Source organism: Condylura cristata, unplaced genomic scaffold (assembly GCF_000260355.1).
Source record: "Condylura cristata isolate star-nosed mole 26May11 unplaced genomic scaffold, ConCri1.0 scaffold00013, whole genome shotgun sequence".
Classification (NCBI taxonomy): Eukaryota; Metazoa; Chordata; class Mammalia; order Eulipotyphla; family Talpidae; genus Condylura; species Condylura cristata.
Genome location: NW_004567114.1, coordinates 19,902,877 through 19,926,686, shown reverse-complemented (window position 1 = coordinate 19,926,686; position 23,810 = coordinate 19,902,877). Strand labels below are relative to the sequence as shown.

Genomic DNA, 23,810 nt, shown 5'->3' with positions numbered 1-23,810 from the left:
CGACATCTGATCGCATTTACCTTCTAGATCGTCCAGACTTATGAATGGCAATACGTAGAACAGAGACTCGCCCCTGGGGAGTCTGCACAGTGTCCATGTGTGGGTCATACCCACGGGCCTCCTGCAGGCTTCTAGAACTGAGACCCAGGAAGAAGGGAGAAGCCTGTGCAGTGCCGGCCACAGCTCTGCAGACGCCCGGCTGGGCCGGGTCACGTGGGCTCCTCAGCAGCCTCACTTTCCCTGCAAGTGTGTCTGTGAAGGAAGATGACCCAGACCCCCATCAGCCCACAGCCCACACGGGCAGAGCCCAACCCTCCTCTGGCTAATCTGCCCTGGGGTCCTGTGTCAGGCCACTGCTTTTTCTTTTTCTTTTTTTTTAAACTTGTCACCCACCCACAATTTAAAAATCCCCTCTATGTCCTGACTGGCTGTAGCTGTGTACAAAACCCAAAGGCGTGTTTGTGTAACACTTGTCCTTACTATTTTCTATTTTATGCTGTTAGTCCCTCCACCACCCCCCGCCCCCTCCCAGAAAACAGAACAGGAGAGGCAAGTGGTGATTCTCTGAACTACTTCATGACACTCACAGGCACGGCCTGTGCGTAGGATCTTTGTGCTGATTCTGAGTCTGGGCAGGTAAAGTCAGCTTGAGGTAGGGTTTTACTTCAGCACAGCTTCTTTTAAAGTACAGCTAGGCTACATGCACACATTATTTGCATTTTCTGCAGAGAAGCAGATACTCTGTTAAGGCTTCCCACTTAGTCTGCCTTTCACCTTCTCGTCTTCATAGCCAAATAGCCATGGGAAGTCGTTCACTCGCCTCGTAAGTGCTGCTCACCAAAAACCCAGCAGTGCAGCTGTAGCGATGAGCTGGTACCAGCCCCCCCGGTGAGGACAGGTGTCTAGACTAGGGGTTGCATGGGGCATCCACGACTTAGCTCCTCTTAGTTCTCCATGAAGAAATGAAATCTGGATTTTGGTTAAAAAAAAAAAATCTTCCAATTTGGGCAACAAATTCACAGCAAAACCCAGCCCAACCAAACTAAAATAAATAGGCGTGCGGTCCAGACCAAACTCATTTGTAAGCGAGATGAAGCCCGGAAGAGGCTGACTTCATCAAAGGCTCCGGCCTCGCGTGGGTCCGTGTATAGTGGGAGGGTCACCCAGAGTCACCCAGAACCTGTGCCTGGCAGACAAGAGGAGCGAGCAGGAGCACCATCAAGGGTGCCTTGCCTGTCTCTGAGGGCTCCACCCTGCTCTTGCTCCTCCCCCTGGGGTGCCATGAGATTCAGGAGAACCCTCGGGCTCCCCTTAGAAAGCGAGCAGCATGAGCGCTCACCAGCACCCACGCTGAGTGTGAACCTCATCCCTTTATGGGTGTTGGGCGGGCAAGTGCAATCAGCCTGAAGATGAGCATCGTTGTGATGCTGTTTTCTTCAGACAAGAGCACCGCAACTTCAGCTGGGACACATTGCTGAGGAAAGGAGCGATTCAGTCGTAACTCTTCAGTGTAACCAAAGCCGGATATGTCTCTTATGTGCAAGACGAAAGCGCTGCCTGTTCTACACAGCTCTTTATTCTCGTTCTCTGATCCCTGTTTTTGCACCAGCCCTGCTACTACAAGTGTCATGCTGCTGGGTCACTTGGATGGAAAGCTGATGGGGTCTGCGTCACCAAGACCTCTAGAGGCAGTGTTCCTGGGGGGCACTGGGCTGGGAGAGAGACTCCCCCCGACCCCACGCAGATGGAGGCTTGCCTGGCTGCTGGGTGCTTGACATGTAGGATTCCTTTGACTTAGAACAGTGTGGAAGCTTGCATCGTCTGGCATCACCCAGTGGTGGTGTGGGGGCCCCATTGCCATACCCCTGGTGGCTCATTCTCCCTGCGTGGCCCTGTAAGAGTCAATACAAGCAGCCTGGGACGCCCCCTCAGAGTTGTTCTTCCCTGTTCTTCCAACTTTACCTGCCATTGTCTTTCTCTCCCTGACCTCTGCCAGAGATCAGTCTATCGATCTTTCTCCCCTCCTCTCTCACCCCACCCCCTTCCTGTCCTTCTTTCTATCAACAGTGTAATTAATATGATCTAAATTTCATGGAAAGTAGTCTGTCAGCCCAGGCTTCATTTCCCATCACATCCAGAAGGGGATTCCATGCATTGGCCCCCTGCCCCGGCCAATGTGACGGTGCCACCACCCTCGGCCCCGCACACCCTGGCGATGATTTCTACGTAAGTCTTCACGCACACATACACACACAATCCCCACACTCTGATATCATGACATGTTTGCGACATACAGAAAAGTAATCACCATGGACCTGATACCTAACATTAATGGTCATCAGCATTCTGCCAGTCTTGTCTAGAAGTCATTAGAGTGAGCCGTGTCTCTCAGTATGTCCATGGTGACTTAGATTAGAATTACCTGGAGATTTGTTTGCAGGTGGTATTTCTGGGCTCTCCCTCCCCTAGGCCAGCTGATCCAGAAATCTCTCACTGCCAGACCTGGCAGTTGGCACATCTGACAAGCTTCCCAGAAGGTTCTCCCACACGGCTAAGTTGGGGAGCCCCTGCCTTCACGGCAAGTACCTACACAGGCTTCCTGTCCTGTTGTGAGATGCCTTCAGGCCCTACTCACCCAACCGGGGAGCCTGATCCCTTCATTGTTAGAAGGAGGGCAGTTTCATCTAGATCCATTTGAGCTTTGAACTTCTCACTACATTTTGCACTGAAACAACAATTTAATTGGAGATACACTGAAATAAAACTCTAAGAAAGCATTACTGTGTCTCATTTTCTCGTGTGGGTTATGGGCCTTGGTCTATACAGAGGAATCCAGACAAATAAAACACTTAGATATGATGGTTGAGAACCTGGGATATACCAATAAGCGCACCTGCTTTTGAATCCCCTCTCCCTCCTACATACCACACCAGCGCGAAAATCTTCTAGGCTCTCATCAACATTGTCTTTCTTTTTTTTTCAGGCCTGGAAGAAGAGCTTCCGAAGAAATAGAGGAGTATGTTCCAGTTTTTTTGTGGCTTCCTAGTGTGAACTTTATCCACACTGTAGTCTTAGTAGTCATTTTCTCCTCAACCTGTGTTAACATAGTGTTCAAAACCAGATGAATCTGCTGTGGTCTGGGGCTGGAGTCCATGTGTTTGAATCAGGGGTCTGTCTGGGGCTGCTGCCTTGGTGGAAGGTGTCGACGCTGACATGGCGGCCCATGTCCCATCTCCCACTCTGTGGTTTTTAGAATGTTTCGTATCAGGGCACTGAGCCGGGGCTCTGCTTGAAACACATGGGCAGAAGCAAGAGCAACTTTCTAAGCCTAGCTTTCTCCTTAGAATTCTATCAAAAGAAAGGAGAGGTTTCAAGGTGGATTCCACACCTTCAGGGCTGGGGGGGGCCTGTGGAATGGTGCAGTGAGTGGCCTGTGCATCCATACCTGGCAGCCCAGCTGCTTAACTAGATTTAACCCAGCTGCTGGAGGGAAGTGGTTCCAGAGACACTGATAGCTAGCAGAGTGTGTACAGTACAAATTGGGATTATTTCCCTCTCTGTTTGGAACTAACTTTATGCTTTTCTTTCCTTCTTTTTTGGGGACAGTCACCGCCTCAGGCAGCAGAGCCTGGATGGATCAGATGATGGAGGAGGTAAGATGCCCCTTGAGGAAGTCAGAGGCTTCAGAGAGGCCCCAGAGACCTGAGAGCCTTTCATGGGCTGCAGCCCAGGCCCTGTGTGGTAGCCTCTGGAATACCCAGCCTCTCCTTTACCCACTTGCCTTTTAATCTCAGCAGAAATACCACCTGCTTTGAAATATCTTCCCTCCCTACTCCTCTGACTCAGATGTTCCATTTCTGGGCTCCTACAACTTCCTGCAGAAACCTCCTTTGTAGCAACAGTAGTAAAAATATCGAATACTCCTTCATGTCCATTATTTCCAGGTACTGTTCAGCCAGCTCATGTGTGTTAGAGCATTTAACCTTCACAGCCACCTTATCCATTGATGCTATTATTGTCTCCATTGGACAATTGAAACTGAACTCCCCACACAACAAATAAGTTTGGTCAGGACAGGTTACACTTTAACTCTTCGCCAACTAGCTGGTTTTCCCCACCAGGCTCTAAGCTCCCTGGTGGTGAATACCGTGTCTTCTGTATCTTTGCGTCTCCACACGTGTCGACTGCACATAGTCGTTGATCACTGACGATGACCATCAGGGAGAAGCAGCACTAAAAAGGTCAGCAGCTGGGTCACAGCTGAAGCCTGTTCAAAACTCAAGAGACAAAGTTCTGTGAGCTTTTTACAAGAAACCTGCCCAGCGGGAGTTGGGATCTGTGTCACCAAAGCCATTTTCTCTTGACCCACCTACTTACCATTTCTCCGTGCTGTTCCTTTGTGTCAGTCTGTTTGCCTCTGCCCGAAAAACTTTGCTTAGTATGTTCTACAGAGCAGTATGTTCCAGCAGCAAATGCAGCCCTGTTTGTCAGGAAATGTCTTGACTTTTCACCAGATTCAGAATTCTAGACTGATGACTTATTTTTCCCTTTTGGCATTTTAGTCATTCCATTGTCGTCTGACTTATGTTGTTTCTGGTGGGAAGTCAGCAGTCATTCTTATCTTCACCCCCTCATCTAGTGTCCTTTTCCTTCCGGCTGCTTTAAGATTCATTTTCTTTCACTAGAATTTTTAGCACTTTGATTATGATATGCCTTGGTGTGGTTTATCTTGTATTTATCCTATTTGAAGTTCTTGAGTCTGTTGATTTTCAGTTTTCATCAAATGCAGAACATTTTTAGAAGCTTTTAGAAGCTTTTTTTCTCCTTTTATGCCTTCTGGGACTCTAATTATAGGTATATGGGTTTTATCAGTGGAAATTACCACCCAGATCCCTTGAGGCTGTGTTTGCTCTCATCTGTTTTTAATCCTATTTCCATTTGGATAGTTTTTATTGCTGTGTCTAATGCAATGTTCAGTCTACTTGTGGGCAAGCCCACCAGTAAATTTATTGTGTCATTTATTGTGTTTTTCAGCTAAAGAAGCTGCCACTTAGTCTTCTGTCCTGTTCATGATTTCCTTTATCCTTGGTAATAGTCTTTATAATAGCTGTTCTAAAGTGCTCTTCTGTTAATCGTATCACCTCTACCTTTTTTGAGTTACTTTTCTTCTGGTTGCAAGTCATACTTGCGTATGACTTTTCTTCACATGATTAGTGGTTTTCTGACTAGATGCTTGGCCATTGTAGAATGCTACCTGGTTGAATGTCTTCTTTCTTTCAAGACTGACCTATTTGTTTTATTAGGCAGTTGATGTATTTGTTAATCAACTTGATCATTTTCAGCTTTTGTTAGGGCAAGTCTAGAGTTAGCACCAAACACTAAAGCCTTCTGGTGTCTCTGCTGAGTTGGCTGTTCAATGAGGTCACCTCACTCTTCTTGGGTGAAGCTGCACCTCCGCCATTCTGTATAAGCTCTGGGAGTTGTTCAGCTCACACCTTCCTGGTAGCAGTTCTTTGCTCAGCCTTGTGGAATTTAATCCTCTTCGTGTACAGCTCAGTAGTTACTCAATCAAGATTTCTGGAGCTCTTCTGTGACATTGCTCCCTTCTCTGATACTCTGCTTCTCATCACCTTAACCCCCTAAACTTTGGTCACAGTCTCCTCATCTCAGCAAAACCTCTGTGCTTTACTTGAAGTGCCTACTCCCTGTGCCACACTCAGAAGATACCTTCAGGTAGAGGCCAGGGCAAACAACAGTGCTTGCTTCATGTTTTCTCCTTCCCCTTGGAGTCACAGTTCTGTGCTACCAATTGTCCACTGTCTAAAAACAGCTGTATGTGTGGTTTCCAGTTTCCTGTCTGCAATGGGACGGCAAACCCAGCCCCACTTACTTTCTCAAGGCTAAGAGTGGAGCCCCAAAGCTTTCTGCTAACTGACCTCTACATGTGGCTACAGAGTGAAAGAGAGAACTAGCTGTGTAAAAGTTGGATGATTCTCTGTACTCTAGCTACTTCCCAAGACTGGGCTGAGGGTGCTATAGGACATTTGTGATATAATCTGGGGTGATGGTAAAAATACAGGCTCCCAGGCCTCTATCAGAAACTGGAGTTGAAGCCTTGGGATCTGATGCATTCGTTCAAATACATGGCCTGGATGAATATTTTGCAAACTAAAATTTAATTACCTGCTATAGCACCACTGAAAGGCAGGGTTGAGGACTGAAGAGCACAGCAACTGTGAAAAAGTACCCCTGTCTCATTTCAGTCCAAAGAGTCTTTCAGGTACTAAAGTAGAGATTGGAGGTCAGAAATCCAGTTTGAGTTATGGAAGTTAATAAGCACTTATGAGCACACTCTCATCATTCTTCAGCATTTTTCTTGGCTTTCCCCAATATCTCTTATTGGCAGGCTCATTTATTTTTCTCAGATAATCTTCCTTAGCACTACTCACTACACTCATTTTAGCTGCCAAACTTCTCCACCCACTAATAATTCCCAGTGACCCTGTTAAATAAGGGATCCTGCACTTCTTTTTCCCAGAGTCTGTTTTCCCAAACATGCAACCGGGCTGTCTTCCCACTGCTAAGCTGGCAACGCTGGTGGCTCAGTGCCCAGTAACTGCTGGCCACACTTTTTATTTGCCTGTCCTCCCAAATTGTCTGCTGCTTCAGCCATTGGTTGAATGGGACAGAGGGTGACCATCCACTAGGATGGGTCCAAGAGTTCAGTAGGCAGAGACCCTGCAGATTTTAACTATATTGTGGGGTGAGTAGGGAGCAATATGCTTGCAGACCATGGTGCTGTAACTCTGAGGTGGTTGTTAAACTCATAGCCTATAGAAGGTTTAATCCAGTGGCTGCTCTTCTCTAGGCCTCTCTCCACTCTACTGTGGACCTCTTTCCAACTCTTTCTTAGGACTTCTGAAATCCTTCCTTAGTGTGTGGAAATACAGCATTTCAAGTAGTAGCTGTTAAATATTACAACTTCTGAATACCCAAGTTTTCATATATCATAAATTCATATTGTTAGGAGGTTGTGCCGGCAGCCACCGTGGTGTCATCGTGTCAGAGTCAAATTGTTGCAGCTCTGAGGAACTCTGCAAGTGGTCTTGTCCAAGCCTGTCCTTTAACCCATCAAGAAATTGTTGCTTAGAGGTTGTGAACTCTAGACTTCTGAGTCCTGTGGACATTCCTATCTCAAACCATAGTGTCCACCTGCATCACTGCCATCACTGCTCACTAGCAAACATTTGTCATGTTCCAGCTAGTGAGGCTGGTATTGTGCATTTTTCTCATTTAATTCTCAAACAATCTATGGGAAAGTTCTTAAATGTCAACCTAGTTGTGTCTGATTTGACAGATGTACATACCCTCTGAAACTACCACTGTAATCAATATACCGAACATTTTCATCACCCCAGAAGTCTTCCATACCCCTTTTCCATCCATCCTTCCTCTGCCCTTGTCCCCAGGCAACTACTGTGCTGTTTTTTCTCACTACACAGTGGTTTATATTTTCTAGAATTTTACATAAATCAAGTCATAAGTGTGTATGGCTTTTGAGTCTGGCTTATTTCACTCATAAGGATTTTGAGGTCCATGCAGGTTGTTATATATCTCATCAGCCCCTTCACTTTATAGATGTATAGTGTGTCGTGGTCTGGCCATACCATATTTTGGTTATCTGTTCATCTAGTAATAGGCATTTGGATTATTCATTATCCCCATTTCGAAGATGAGCAGGAGAAGGCCCAAAAGGTAACCTTGCCCAAGGTTACAATATAGTAAACGGTGGCACCAGCATTTAGAAGGCAGCTGTGCTTACCACTATATTATCAATATTGCACAGCCCAGCCAGTATTTGAGTACTGACCTTAAATCCAGAGACCTTGCAGCAACAAATGTGTGACCCTCAGCTGTGTTGACCTCTCTCCACAGGTAGGTTGTATTAATGTGAGCTGCCAGGTTTGTAATACAGAGTGCCTAGCATGACGGATAGGATTCTTGCTATAATCTCATTAAAAGAGAAGGGAAGGAAGGTACCTATTTTAACAGAATGCCTCTCATAATTTTTTTCTCCTTCATAAACTTAGAATGTGAAATTCATGATTTTGCCTTTTTTTTGGGTTCTTGAGATTCAGAATTATGAAGCCCTTTCCTGTCAGAGATGCACTTGATTTTACCTTCTAGGAGGGATGCCTCTTCCCCAGTGTCAATCTGTTTTCCATGCAGTTATGTTGAGTCCTTTAATGGAAAATCAGTTCATATGTTACACTTCACACTTGACCTAGTCCATTTCACTGTATGTGAATGTTTAGAATCCCTTTATGCAGTAGGAATCATTGTTACATTTAGCTAGTTTCTGGAATTATCTTTGCTCAGAGAATTACTTGGTTGGCTAGTGAAGGCTGCTTCTTTGAGCTTAGAGTAACCATGGGGTAGGAAGCTGCATGCATGATTTCCCTATTCATCCCTGGACACTTACAAAACAATATTAAACAGATCTTTCTGTATCCCTGAGGAAGTGCACTGGTTGATAAAAATCACACCCAGATTCCCTGAGCTGATGATTGCAAGGAGCTTTGTCACCTGGAAGTTACTGATAGTTTCCTTATAGTTGGTCATGGATGGTGATTGGTGAGTAGTCCCGATGGCATGAATCTTGAGGAATAGAATGAGGAGTGGCCATTCAGAGCCTCCCAGCCTTCCAGGTCAGATTGTATTGAGGAGAACCCCAGGCAATGAGGAGGGATTGTTGCCCTCCAGCAGCTTCTGTTCTAGAGAGGAAGCGCTGTCCTTTCTTTTCCTCCGCCTTTTATAGAAACTCTCAGGTGTCATGTCTGTCTTGATCTGTTTGTGAGCATTCGTTCTGCCCAGTTTCTCTCTACTAAGAGAAGAGAGAGTTATCCTCTCCTTCCCTGGGAGCATACCTAGACAAAGTATTTCCTCCCCCACTTTGATGCCTCAAACTCCTGGGGGAAGAGAGTAGAATAGAGGCTCTTCATAGAAAGCAGGTTAGAGTGTAGAATGGGAAACAGCGAATGACATGTAGAGGTGGTTTGGGGACCCATTGGTTGACCAGAAGTCATCATGTGGGGACTGTGCAAGACCCCAGCAAGTGGTAAGAATACATGCCATTGGGGTTCGGGCAGCAAATCTGAATGTTCGGAAAGAGCAGAAGCATGAGACAGAATTGAATGGCCATGCTTGTTCTGTGTATCCACAGAACAGATATCCTGGCCTCAAAGTTTTCAAATTTAAATTCCAGAAAACGTTCAGAGTTTTAAAAATCACTTTACAAACAGAACAAAATGCATCAGCAAGTTGATTTGGGGAAAATATTTTGCTAATCCTTCAAAAGGAACTCTACTCTACTTTGAGCTCTACTCTAAAGGAAGAAGTAAAGGAAGAAGGACTATGAGTTTCGAGAAGGAAGCCATGCTGGTGGGCTGAGGGCACTTCAGGAAGAAAGAAGGATTTGCGATGAGTCCTGAAGGGTGGGAAGGATTAGTTTCCGCAAAAAAAAGAATGTGATAAATCGCCCCAAAGTTATTCTAAGGAGAGATTCCATGTGGTCAGTAAAATGGGTTTTACGGTAGCCAGAAAAGAATCTGGCTCTGCAGAGCTAAACCATGGTTCTAGTCTGTTTGGGGATATGGAGATCCATTGTCTCCACATAAATTGCTTTAATGAAGCTTCAGATTGCCATCCCTCTGCTTTGCTGATCCTGGGTTCAATCAGAGCTAGAGCTGACACAGTGTTTCAGGGATGTTGGGATTCGTGATTCTGGAGAACCACTGAGAAGGATAGGCAGGCAGAGCCCCATTGACCTCAGGGTCCCAAACTTCTAGGTCCCCAAATTGATCTTTCCTATCTAGGTGACCAATTCCTTGAGTCTAGTTTCTGCCCTCAGGCTGTTGAGTGTCTGTCATGGAAGGGTGGAGGGAGAAAACATTGGGTCTGGAAGAGGATTGAATCCAGTCTTTATAAGTGACTGGACAAGTCTTTTTATTTTTTCTTTGTTTCTTTTTTATGCATACAGAACTGGGGTACAGGCCAGAGGTGCAGAGACAGTGAGAGGATTCACCAGAGACAGAGTGGGGAGCAGAACAGGGAGATTGACAAAGGACACTGCTGAGGGGAGCAGCTAAGACATACCTGCTGTGCCATGTGGGTCACCTCTGGGGTGGGGATTTGAACTAGCACTGAAGTGTCCATCACCAGCTTTGCGGTGCTGCGCTTTAACCTGCTGCACCACCAGGGAGGGCCTGGACAAGTCTTTTATTTAGCTATCATTTGTTGAATACCACTTATGAGTGATGTTAGGGGCTGAAACTGGGGATATGAGTAGGAACAGAGACTCTTAGTCCTTATCTTCATAGAGCTTATAGACTAGTTGGGGTAATACAAATAGTCACACAACGGAATCAGTAAGGACAAATTGCCTTTGAGGCCACTGAAGGAAAAGAGCAGGCTGTTATGAGAGAAGAATAGTCTGGATTGTTATGAGGGAAGGTCACACTGAAGAAGTGACTTAAACTTTAACTTGAAAGAAGAATAAAGTTACCAGCACAGGAGGAGTGGAAGTTGGGGGGTGGAAGAGACAGCAGATGTGAAGTCTGTCACCCCTTAGCCCCACAAGCATTTCCAGGCCCACTTTAGTCTCTTTCAGCTTTAAAATCCAGCTCTCAGATGTGAATTTAAATGTGAATGTGGAGAGGCACACAAATGGAAGGAAAGCAATTTGTTGTCCTTAAAATGAACAATATTCAGATTGAAGTAATCTGGAAACACAATTAGATATGCTGAATCCTGTGATAAGGACTCAACTTATCACAGAGCCAAGCTTAAGCTGGGAAGAATTTGTGATTCCCAAAATACATCTTTAAAAAAAGGAAAGTGACTAAAACAGGAAGTTTAAAAAGAGATTAGATCCGTGGCATGTTGGCATGACCCAGGACCGGGTGGAATCAGTCCTCCCCCTTGCTGTGCTCCTGGGACATGCCTCATCCCACCCGGAGAGGGCTGTGCTCTCTGCATCTTGAGGGCTGGTTTTGACAGAATCAGATAGCTCAAAACCTTGGGAATAATAAATCCTTTTGGCCAACCAAAAAGTGTTTAATTCCTAAAGGACAAGCTGAGTTGAGCCACTTCTAGCTGGGGGCAGTTGGGGACTTAATTCTCTAAGTGTAGCAATCTGGATGATCTGAGAGCTCCGAGTTTAAGGGTAATTGCTCAATTTTCTATCCATGTCAACAGGGAAAATAGGTAAAAGTGGCTGAACACAGCCTGGCAGTGAGGCTGGGTGAGATGTAAGGTGCCAGACTGTCAGAGGAATTAGAAAAATGCTGTCTAGGGCGGGCTATCACCCTGTCGACCCTCTGTCTTCCTCTCCCGTTCATCTCTGTCTGCGCTTTCCAAGTCTCTAGGACTCCTCATTCTTGCCTTGATCCTACTGCCATCTCCTTCATCCTTTCTCCTGCAAACAAACAGCAGAGTCACTCTGAGCCTAAATAGCTATAGCGTGGAGAAAGAGGAAGCAGAAAGAATCTTTAAGTACAGATAAATTGGAACACTGCTGTCTCCATTTCTTTTTCTTTTTTAGTGAGAATGTTCTATTCCTGATGTTCTGGCTGTAAACTTAACACGGCATCTGGGCTTCTTAGCACCACCTGCTTTAGGCTGCCCCCACGCCTCATTCCTTTGCCTCCCCAATCTTTGTTAGTGATTCTAGCCAGCACTGATTTTTGATTAAACAACAATTCTTAAAATCACTTTGTCTTTCCAAGCTTGAGGTCTCTAGAACTAAAAGCCCAAGTAAGGTCTTTCTCACTCCATGCTTCCCTGTCCTGCCCTGAAGCTTCCAGGCATAGGAACTTCGATAAACCAAATGGGGATGGGGCAAGGGTGGGTGGGACCCATTGTCCAAGAGTTAACTGTGTTTCTGTGCTTTCCTTAAATTTTGGTTATTTGCAAGAGATTGAGTTACATATTTGAGAAACTAGTCACTCTTGTAAGAAATGGTATTGGTAATTAATGTTTGTAAGTATTTGTGATAAGCCAGGTATTGTACTGCTTAGCTGGCAATACTTGAGTTAATCCTGACAGTACTAAGAAGAGTCACTGTGGCCGTCACCTGTTCACAGAGGAGGACATTGATGCTTACTGAAGTTAGGTAGCTCACAGAGTCACTGGCTAGCTAGCAGCATTGTGCTGGTAAATATTTAACAACCAGCTCTCCAGGGAAAACAAGTCCTTCTCAATGGTACCTGCCAATTTCTGTGGTGTAAACACCCCACCCATGGCCAGTTTCCAGCATCCAGTGTGATATTACTGACCACACAACCCTGAAGAAACGGGCATGTAGCACACCAGTGAGCCGTATTCCACCTCAGTGCACTAGATGTGGATCATTTCCAGAACATAAAATAAAATGCAATGAAATTTAGGAAGTGGTGAATTTTGTGTATTACCTTTTATGTAGAATCCGTCCATTTAGTAATGTTTTTAGCTAGCTGGGTGCAGCATTCTTGAAACCTTGCCTGGCCTCTGATGGGCAGCACACGCCTCTCCAGCATGCCTCCAGTAGAAGGAGGTGCACCTGGAATCCAGCTGTGGGCTGTGTTGCCCCTCAAGCTTGGCTCTGCTCACACCGCCCCCCTCCTTGCTGCTAAAGGACGAGGTTCCTATCTCACCCTGCTTGTTGAGGTAGCTCATCTCCACTCCTCCTTCCATTCCCTGCTGCCAAACTTGTTCTCCTTCCCTGGTTCTCAAATTTGCCTGCTTGCTCTTGTGCTCACTCGCTGTGCTGATGTTCTCACTCGGAAGTCTTCTCTATGTGAGTGTAGAGAGTAGAGAAAAGCCGTAGGCCAGGACTTTAATGTGAAATGAGGTCTTCGGGTTTAACTGTTCTCTTCCCTGTTACACCATCTTTTCTAGCAACTCTGTTGAGTGGCTGTTAGATGTCATGGCCTCTGGAGTGGGGAGCCTGTTTTAGAGTGAACAGGAGGCATTTCACTGAGTTGGGGTGGGCTGCGGTGGGAGTGCTGTCGGGGAGTTTGGGAGGCCAGTTTGGCTGCACAGGCTTGGCAGTCCCTGAAGCTCCCCTGCCAGCCTGCCTCCATACAACACCATGGTCCCCCACTTACGGAGGTCTGACTTGAATTTTTTTGACTTTACAATGGTGCAAAAGTGATTACAGTCAGTAGACATTATGCTTCAAATTTCGGGTTTTGATATTTTGTGCAGGCCAGCAACACGTAGACTCTGCATCTCTCCTGAGGCTGGGCCCGGCAGCAGACTGAGCTCCAGGGGGCCAGGAGCCAACCCTGTGCAGTTGCTGGGGCGCCCTCCTTCTGTGTCCTAAAACCCATCTCATCTACAAAAGGCCGAGCCCTAAATGTAAAAGGGGAGACCCAGACCACCATTTTCAGTGCCACATTCAGTTACCTGAGACATTTAACACTTTATTGTAAAATCACTGCCTATTTGATGTTTTGCCCAGCTGTCAGCTGACGTAAGCATAATGTGTCTTTTGCACATGTTTAAGAGAAGCAGACTAGGCTGTGATCATCAGTAGCATAGGTGTATGACTTGCGCTTTCGACATTAAGTCCAGCTAAAGTTGAAGAATATCCGTGCAATAGAAGAAACAAATGGACACAGAGGCAGGAAGATGGCACGGTACGAATACAGAGTTGAGCTCATGTGGGTGGAATTGGTGTAGATTAATCCGTTATCAAATAATTGCTTTATTTTAGGAAGTGAATAATTACCGCAATGCCAAACAAAAGACTTCAGCTGATTGATGGCTAGGCCATGGGTATGACCAGAACATCCAGAAAGACTGGATGTCGGCAGATCAGAGAGGTGTTGCTACTTATGCCTTTTTTTTTTTAATTATGTGTTTTACTCATATATATGTGTATATTTTTAGTTTATTTTTACATCATTTTGTGCATTTTTTTCATCTTTTTTTCATTTTTTTGTACTCCCCGTGGGCTTCTCATCACCAAATCACCCTGTGCCATCACCATAGTCCAGTGCATTTCCCTCCCCGCACTGTTTTTGACCCCGCTCCCCACTCCACCCCCATGAAATGTCTCTGGTCTATAGCTGTTATTATTATTCTTATTATTTTAAAGATTTATTTATTTGTAAAAAAAAAAAGATTTATTTATTTGTACATACAGAACTGGGGTACAGGCCAGAGGCTCAGGGGTGTTGAGAGGCTTCACCAGAGACAGAGTGGGGTACAGAACAAGCAGATCGATGAAGTACACTGCTGAGGGGAGCAGCGGGCGGGTCAGGAGAGGTCTGCCACGCCATGTGGTCACCTCCAGGGCAGGTGGGAATTGAACTCATGCGGAAGTGGCTTTGGCTTCTCAGTGCTGTGCTTTAACCCGCTGCGCCACCAGGGAGGGCCTGTTCATTATTATTTTTGCTTTTTAATGTGTGTCATGAGAGCTTGGCAAGTGGGCATTCCTAGGATAAGAATAGGTAGAATGGCCTTCATTTCAGTGATAAGGAAACTTAGGACCCACATCGACATATAGCCATTGGTCAGCAAGTTGGAGACAAATCTGGGCCTCAGGCACACCCACTGGCATAGCCCTGTGGCCCAGGAGCTTGATTTGGCGGTTCCTTGATGTACAGTCAAAGCCACATTCCGTGAGGCCCTTGAGACCACAGAGTCCAACTTCATTGCTCCTCAGTGTGGGTTGATCTCACTGTGAATGAGGCCATAGAAATTACAAGGAACTTTCCAGAAGTTTCTTTAATTCAACAAGAGAAGTTTCTACTTGGTTTTGTTTTTTGGAGGCAGTGACTGAAGGGCCTATGACCCCACCTGAGGAATAGCTTATGCCCGTAAAGTAGATGTCTAGGAGCTGATGGGGTGAGAGATGTTTGGAATTACTCAGCAGGCACAGTGGTGACTGGTTTTCCACAGACAGAACCTCAGAGAAGCTTTAGAGAACAGAGTTAAACTTGGAGCAGAATTTACTTGTGCTTTTTCGACTCAGTCATATTCTTCTTAACCCCTGTGCAACTGCAAATCACAGTCCAGAGTCTTGGCTGGACCTTCCGCTGTGTTAGCAGAGCTGGGGCAGAAGGCCTGATGTCCCTCCTGGTGACCTCTCTAGATCACATTAGACTTCCTGTCACTGGAAACTCTGTTGAAGGGTCCTCTCAGGCTCCATCTTCATGTGCATGTGAGCAGCTTGCTGGCAAGTTAAGAGATGGAACAGGAAGCACAAAAATGGAAGTCTTGTGTCTGTGCCTGTGTGCATGCGTGTTATAAATGATGCAGGTTGTGTTCACCTTCCTCCAGCAACACTGAGAACTTGCTGTCAGCACCCATGCCTGTTCTAGCTTGTTTGGACGAAGGTGATTAATAATAAATCACTCCACATTAGGCACTGCCAAGAAAAAGAATTACGGCTCTCTGAAATCACTAGCTATCAGAGTGTTTATTCTGTGGCACCTTGAGTTCTGTCCTGTTTAGATACAGGAGGCAGAATCAGGACAGGACAAAGCTAATCTGTCCAGTGTTGTGAGACCCAGATGTGACCGGGTGCAGCCCAGGCCCCTCCCCTCTCAACATGGACAAGAACAACTGAATGAGGACTGAGAGGAGTTGAGGGGGCCAGTTCAGATAGCCCCATGTTAATGAGCACCACCATCTGCAGAGATCTTAGACGGCTTAGTTTTCTGACTAGAAAGCAGTGCATGCTCAGTATTCTAGAATGTCTTTTCAAAGCCTGGGAAGTGTGTCAAGAAGAGGCATAGTGTTTGCTGCAATGTGAAGACAGACGTCTTGGTATCCCGGACCGTAGCAAGTCACGGCCCAGGACGACTGGTGACTGTTTTCCCAGAGAGATGGCCATGATGCATTAATGTGTGTCCCTGACGGCCAGCATTCACTTAGGTGAGGTGGAAGGGACGGCTATGTCGAAGCACCTGAGACTGGGCTTAGCACATCACTTAGCCCTCAGCTAGAGAAATCTTCTCCTTCTGACACATCACACATGGAGATTCATTTCTAAAGGATCTGAGACAATATAGCCTTGGTATAGCAGAAATCTGGTGGGGGGGGGGATCCCTTTTAGCCTAGCAGGAGGTGAACTCTGTGTGGCCAAATGAACTTTCCTTTGCAGCTTTGGGTTCTCCAAACTTTTTAAAAAATTCTCAGACCTTCAGTGTGTGCACGCATCTGTATGTACACACACAGGAGGACACATATTGGAAATGTGATTCCCGAGTCCATAAGTGTGGTTGACGAACTAGGTTTACCTAAAAGGCCCTTTAAGAGAAAGCTCTTGAAAGATGATTACAGAATTGAGACACCATCATTTAAAAGTGCCCGAGGCAAGCGCCTTTGAAAATTGCAGCAGCGGAGGGACAGAGAAAGAACCACGCAGCCCTTGATTGTTGCGCTGTTCCCCCAGGACCCATACCCCCCTCCCCCCATTTCTCATCTGATAAGAGAGAGAGCAGCAGTAAGACTCCTCATCTATCTTATGAAAATCCGATTCGGGATGGCTGTGATCAAAACCAGCTGGCTGTCACTGGCAGTGGCCTCGCGCGGAGGGAACAGCTCAGAAGCATTCCGTATGTGGGGGGTGTCACGGGTGGTACCGATCAAAGTAGCATTTTTTTAATAAATATATATAAGGAAAAATACAAAACTGAAGGATTTAGAATAAAAGCGGTGTAGTTTGTCTTGTTTTTTTGAGTGCAACACAAGGATGAAATAGAATCAGATATGCCTGCTTTCTAACGTACTTGGGGCTGCTCTGGGAAGGCGCTCGCTGTCACGTTAACACCGTGTCGCTCATCTTGGGCCTTATTGAAGAGAGTGGAGAGCTCAGCTGGTGTTCCTTCCAGCCACTTCATGCCTCGTCACTTTTAAAGTCCTTTACCCCTTCTTGTCCTTAACACATCTTTGCAGATAAAAGCTGGAAGCTCAGAGAGAGCTCCTGGTGGTGGCAGTGAGCGTCTTTGCTATACCTCCTTTCCTCCCACTGTTGGCACTGGGCAGTAGGGTGGGCCCTAGACGTCCCTCCAGCAAGTGACACTGGGGTCTTCCCGGGGCTGAATGGGACCTTCCCCTACAGAGGAACCTGCCTGGGCCGTGCTTGGCTTTCACGAATAGCTTTGGACTTGCCTGTAAAGCTCAGTGCTGGTCGGCAGCCCTTTCACTGCTGAGACTGTCATACAGCACTCGGTGGACTTGGGTGGGTGATGGAGAAACTGTCATTCTGGGCTGGCTGCATTCCTGGCTCCTTCAGAGTCTGGCCCACACGAGGTCGACTTTCACTCCCCCGAGCAGACCATGAGCTGAGTGGTCACACCCAGCCGGGCCCCTTCCTTGTACACGACCCACACGGCCTGGCAGGTCTCAAGATCCAAAGCCAATCCAAACTGTCCTCAGCAATGACCCATTGCCCATTGAGAAAAGGGGTCTGTTTCCGTCTTCTGAATGCCCGTGACCTTTTCCCGGCCCTAGAGGAGAGGTTCGGTTTGGCAGGAGCAGGAGGCCTTTCACTATCTGGACCCAGGAAGATCTCCTCTTCCTGGTCTCCCAGCTCGTCCTCCTGGGCACCTGCTTGTGTGCAGTTCTTGAACAGACACTCTCCATGCGTCTCAGCCAAGCGTTTTGCGGTGTTTTTAGCCCCGTCGCAGCATTTGAAACCCAGCTTCCCAGCTGGCACCACAGATTTCAGAGCCTCTTCCTCCTATGTCCGTTGTCTATGTCTGTTACTGCCAGGACTGAGTAGGGACTAGACCCAGCTCGAACAGGCGAAGTCACAGAGATGCTATACAAAGCGGACCTGCCAGGGGACTGCAGATGTATTTTTGCCCCCTGAGCCCTGATTGGGGGAGGGGGCCGTTCAGGGGACCGATGGGACTGGGCCCAGGCTCACTCAAGAGTTCCTCCGAGACTGTCTCTTCCCCTTTGTTCCTTCGGGTGTTTGAAGCCTGTTGCCTACCGCTTTCCCCTTTTCTTCTCCCTTTTAAAAAAACTCTCCATTTTTTCACTTAGAAAAAAATTATTTATACGATTGAGATCCACTAATTAAAGCCATTTTCTGGTATTTGGTTACTGGAGCGTTTGATGTCTCTCTGACAAGACCATGAAATGCGCAGAGTGTCCACAGGGACAGAATTTGCTGAACACGGCTCTTTGTAAATGAGGGGACACAGTGTCGCAGCAGCTCATGAATATGAAACGCCCATGATGCCACCTCAGTGGACTTGGGAACACAGATGAATCCTGTCATGTGCTAAATGAGACCAATTTCTTTCACTTAACTTCATCTTCAATCAGACCTTCTTCCATTTGCCTGTTTAAAATTCCCCATACGTGATGCAGAAGGTAACAGCATTCAGTAAAACAAAGTTTTGTAGCTGCAGAGAAAAATTATAATGATCTCGGTCTAAAGTTGCCATCTCTTAAAAACATGGACGTTTCCTTATGAGCTCTCCTGAGGTCTGGTGACTTTGGGTACAGAATTAGGTTTGGGTCTGAATTGCTTTTATTGGGGTGTCTTTCAGCAGTGCGTCCAGATCCCTTTCACGTGGGTTGGTTAATGAACTTGGCTCTGAATGGTCAACTGTGAGCCCGGAACAGCCGTGGATGCTCTGCGTGGCCACAGCGTGAAGCGGGCAGCAGCTTGGGGAAGAGGTTGTCCATCCCCACCTGGCCCCTTTCCCATCAGACTCACTTAGTAGCTGGAGAGAGATGGGTAGAGGAGACCCGGAAGCACCTGGAAGAGCCTAGCAGGGTCGATAGCCAAATCTTGTATCACTTATTAAGCTGCCAGGTGAGAAAGTGCTGGGGGATGGAGGACACTTTGCGTCACTCTCCAGAAGCCCTTCTGGACACAACCAAAAATTCCACTCAGAGGCCCCTGCCCAAGAAAGTCTGCGAAAAATAGAATCTAGAAGGAGGCCGGGAGGGTAGAGGTAGAGGACTCCCTGCCTGAAATTGCTTTCCCTAGGTGAGATGCCTCCCTTCTGCTCTTCTTCCTATGGTCCTTAGATTTCCAAGGGCCTGAGTAATGTTTGGGTGTACCCAGAGAAAGCGGAGTGTAGTCTGAGGGATCGCTTTCTGTTCTAATTGTACCTAAATAAGTGAATGACAGCTGGATTTGACTGCAGGCTCTCAGAAAACACACTGCAGGGGACCCTGGGACTAGCTTCATTGAATGAGGCAGGTGGACCACGGGGGCTAGGTAAGATCCCTCTGGGACTGTACCGAGTAGCTTAGTATGTGTGATGTTGTTATCTGTAATGAACGTCTTTCAGCGTTCATCTTGGAAACCAGCCGGAATTGATCCTACTGATCTTCCCATGTGTTCCTCGTATTTATACTGTTTATTTACACAGTGCTCATTTCTTCTGTGGTTCCATCTGGTAAATTGATTGTTGGGTAGGTCTGCTGGCAGTCTTGTGTTTGGGTAGCTTGAGGAGTTTCCCATTTGGCAGTCTCTCTCTTTGAAACAAGTCCTTTCTGCTGTTGAGGTGTATTAACAAGCCTCCCCTGGGGGCTCCCCAGAAAGTGAAATGATAAAGTGGGACACTCCAGTGAGGAGCTCACAGAGACTTGAAGAGCAGTGTGTCTCTGTCTCAGGATGAGGGCCCAGCAGTCCACATGGAACGAATGTGCATGTCTGCCTCTTCTTCGGACTGTTCCCCACCAAGTGCTGTTGTATGAGCATGGGCCCTTCCCAGCAGGCCTTGCAGCTCTCTGTGAGGCAGTGCCTGTGCTGTGAAGCCACGAAATCCAGGGAGCATGAGGACGGCTCTTGGGGGTGCTTATGAAGTGAATCCTAGTTAAGCAACTTGCGGACTCAGTAACTTAAGCTGTGATGGGGACAATATAGAGAAGGTTGACGTGCCTCTCCTCAGTGTGTGACTTCCTGATTTGAGGGCCATCTATTGATCCATTTCCCTCCAGTCGTCCTTTAGTTTGCCAGTCCTTGGGCAAACAGAAGTGAGTGGAGTGAGGTCTTCACCCTTGGCTAGGTTACTGTCTAAGGGAGACCAAATTTCACTGTGTTCTGCCTGCTGCAAAGTAATGAGATCTGCCCTGTGGCCTTGAATACAGTGTGGTGGGAAGAAAAAGTAGAAACTCTTAGGTTCTCTCTGGATTTTGTATAAGGAAAAGAAAGTTTTGGTTTTTTTTTAAAGATTTATTTGTTTATGCATACAAAACTGGGGTACAGGCCAGAGGCTCAGGGACAATGAGAGGCTTCACCAGAGAAAGAGTGGGGAGCAGAACAGGCTGACTGACGAAGTACACTGCTGAGGCGAGCAGCAGGCGGGTCAGGAGAGGTCTGCCACGCCATGTGGGTCCCTGGCGGGGATCTAACTCATGCTCAAGTGGCTTTAGCTTCTTAGTCCTGTCCTTTAATCAGGGAGGGCCCAGAAAAGAAAGTTTTTTAAACCTTGTGTGTAGCATTTGAAGTTATTACCGTGTACAATATCGCCTACTTTTAAAAAAATAATAATAAGACAATTGGAGCTCCCTGTTATTTTCAAACATAGAATCCATTTTCCTTCAGAGTTACAACTGATACATTGATTTGTGGTGTCTGTCCCCCCTTCCCACTCCCCCCCCACACACACTATATACTGATGAACATGAGGACCATGTATGTCTTATTTGCTCTTTCATCAGCACCACAGATCTGGTACTCAGGTGTCACTGTCCCTTAAATGAATAAATTGGTGACTGTGTAAAGGAAGGAATGAACAAATGAACCAACAAACACACAAGCAGGTGAACGCAGCTTCCCACTGTGTGGCTAGGCGAGCGGTTGAATCGCCCATAGACAGCTGATGTGAGGAAAGGAGCGACACAGAGAGCCCGGCTGGCCTGTCGCTGGCGGTGAGCTGGGCCAGAGAGAGCTAATCCGAGGGAGGACAGTGACTCATTTGGGACCGAGAAGAAGAGCCAGGACTTCAGCACCCCTAGCACCTACAGTATCGTAACCTCGCGCCTCAACTTCTCTCCTGGGCTCTTTGAGGTGACACCTCCTTCTCTGTGTGGCTGTTAATAAGACTTGGGTGCCCAGGAATGAATCTCTGAGGCTCTCTGGTGACAGTGCATCTTTTCATGGCGGCTTGCTTGAACTCCGAGGGAAGTGGCAAGTATGGGTCTATGGTGAGGAAGAGACTTAGCTGTTTAGGTTGTTGGAATCTAGAGAAATGCTCAAGAACAGTGGTCATTGTCTCCTACAAAGTCCAGGAAGTCCCAGGTATCTCCCTCTCTGATTGGCACTGACCTTGAAGGCACCTCAACTGAGCAGCCACAAAAGGCTGGCGGGGTGCAGCCCAGCTTCAGGTGGCAGCTGGACTGGAGTTGGAAGCCGAACTGTCCACTACTCAGGGTCTCACCCCATGCAAGCTACGTACCTAGCTGAGCCTCCCCCAGCATTCTCGTCTGGAAGATAGCAGCCCGTGGGCAGCAGTAAGTGAGAACGGGAAGGTTTCTCTCCATGCTGTATCTGCCAAATGGACTGAGCGTGGTACGCAGAATTCTGTAAAGATTACTGCACGTAATACTAGTAGCAACCGCTGGAGTTGGCTATAACTAAGGTCCTTGCTTTGCAGATGAAGAAACTGAGGCACAGAGATGCTAGAGCCACATAACTCTCATACAAAGCCCTTTTGCCACTGGCATCTGCTCCCTTAACCCTGGGCGCAAGTCCTAAGGTTTGCTTAGCTTATTCATGGTTTCTGTTCTATGCCTGTTGGCGATATAGAAGAAAAATTCACGATTGTTGAATTTTTAAGATAGCAGTAGCTTTTCAGCAAGACCAGAGCAGACTAGTGCATCCCTCTTGTGGCCCCTAATAGAACCGTGTGCCTTTGAGTGTTAACCTTTATAATCAGACTGAGTCATCACTGTGCATTTGCACGTTAAGTCAGCTGTCGCTGATGGCTTGGCTACTCCATGTAGGTAACTCTGTGAAGAAGATTCCTTAAGTTCATTTTCTTTTACATGGGATTGTTCATGGTGTGTGTGTGTGTGTGTGTGTGTGTGTGTGTGTAGAGGGAGGGAGAAAAAGGAGAGAAAGCACAAAAAATTTCAAGAGCATACTATGCACATATACGGAAGCAGCTGGCTGTGCTTGTAAATCAGAAACTGTATGTTTCTGAAACCAACCTTGTCTCATAAAAAGCATTACAGTTTCAATAAATAAATCAGAAATGGGAAAATCGTGAAGTTCTTTGAAGTTTGCCCAGAACCGGCCCCACATCCACCTGTCCCTCTGGGGCTGGGAGTTGGACGGCCTGACGCCTCTACTATGGCGCAAGCTGTCGCTGCCCTGGAATGTTCCAGCTTGCTGTTGCCTGGCTGTCATGGCTGGTTCTGGCCCGCTCCGGCGCCTCACCGGCTTCTGTTGGACACCAGACTTCCAATTAGACAGAAATCCCACTGTGTGGCCAGCCCCGCCAGTGCCACTCTGCGCCGCCCCTTTGCCAAGCCCGCGCTGACCTCTGATCTGTCACAGATGGGCCAGTCCCGCGCTCCTTTGTGCACGTCTGGAGGAGGGGGGTGGCGATGAGGAGGGGAGCCCGTGGGGAACCTGAGTGGACATTGGGCAGAAGTGCAGCTCCTCGGAGCTTGGAGAAGCTGGGCAGAGTTGACAGGACCCAAATGCCAACTTTGCGGAGGGAAAGGGGACTTTGGGAAGACCCTGTTCTGAGCCCTCCACTCGGCATGGGGCAGTTTCTTACCAACTTCTGAATATTCATCTCAGGCTGGACTCCACACCGAGGACAGCCAGAAGCAGCTAACAGGCTCGCTCCAAAACTGTCACGCAGCTGATGGCGAGTGGCACAGCCACCTCCTTGCTGCCCACTGCAGGGCCTGTGTGATCTCGCCAGCCCAGGCGCCCAGACCCAGGGGTGGTGCTGTCAGCAGCTCTGGCCGCAGCCCGTGTTCATCACATGGAGCCGGAGTAAAAAGCAAGCTCATTTTTTCTTACTAGCATGAGAAATGGAATCTTAGCGCATTCTACTTTTAATTCTAGAGAACTGCGATACCGAGAAAGAGTCTCCAAGCTGCACACAGCTCCTTCCTAAACAGAGGACTTGCTCAATGTGGATCTTTATTTTGGGGTTGGTGTAGTCTGTATTTCCCCGCCCCCTTTTAGTAATCTCTTTCACTCTGTGTCTAATATTCGATGCGTCTGCTTCTCCCTTGAATGTTCTCCTTCAGCTTCAGCCTCAGGAACCCTGCAGTTGGAGGCAGTAATCAAGACACCAGGCTCGGAAGTGACCTTTGTATACTTGGGCCCTCACTTGATCTGAGCAACCACAAGGTCTAATTAACAAATAGCTTAAAGGCGGCAAAGGTCTTCCGAGCTGTTCTTGGGCTGAGTCTTAAAAACACAGCCACAGCCAATCCAGACGTGGAAGCAAACCCGGAGGGTCTCATCATCATTCTTTTCTCCTTGTAATACTTGCAGTTGGTTTGGGAATTTCCTGCCCCGTCTCTCCCTTTTTTCTCTATGTTCACTCTGTCTGGTTATAACGTGCGAAACCCCTCAGCCAGCTAGTGGTACTCATTTGCAGAAGGACATGCTTCTTCAGGGTGTCAGGTTCTCCCTGGGAGAAAATGGACTGTTTTTAGTACCTGCAGCAGTTGCCATAATTACAGTGTTCTCTCCCATTTTCTCTATTTGCCCGACTTCTGTTAGGCTGATAAAAGAAATGGCCTCGTGGCCCTCCCTGGTGGCCAGTGGGTTAAAGCATTGCACTGAGAAGCTAAAGCCACTTCCGCGTGAGTTCGATCCC

At 47.2% G+C, this 23,810-nt stretch overlaps 1 protein-coding gene across 1 annotated transcript in view; it reads left to right on the top strand.

Moving 5' to 3' along the window:
- The window catches only part of IFT43 (intraflagellar transport 43), a 72,782-nt gene that overhangs the window by 46,420 nt on the left and 2,552 nt on the right, over window positions 1–23,810 (top strand). The window contains exons 4-5 of the mRNA XM_004682059.2: window positions 2,984–3,016; window positions 3,607–3,653. Of these exons, the coding sequence (XP_004682116.1) occupies window positions 2,984–3,016; window positions 3,607–3,653 (80 nt within the window). The remainder of the gene's footprint in view (window positions 1–2,983; window positions 3,017–3,606; window positions 3,654–23,810) is intronic.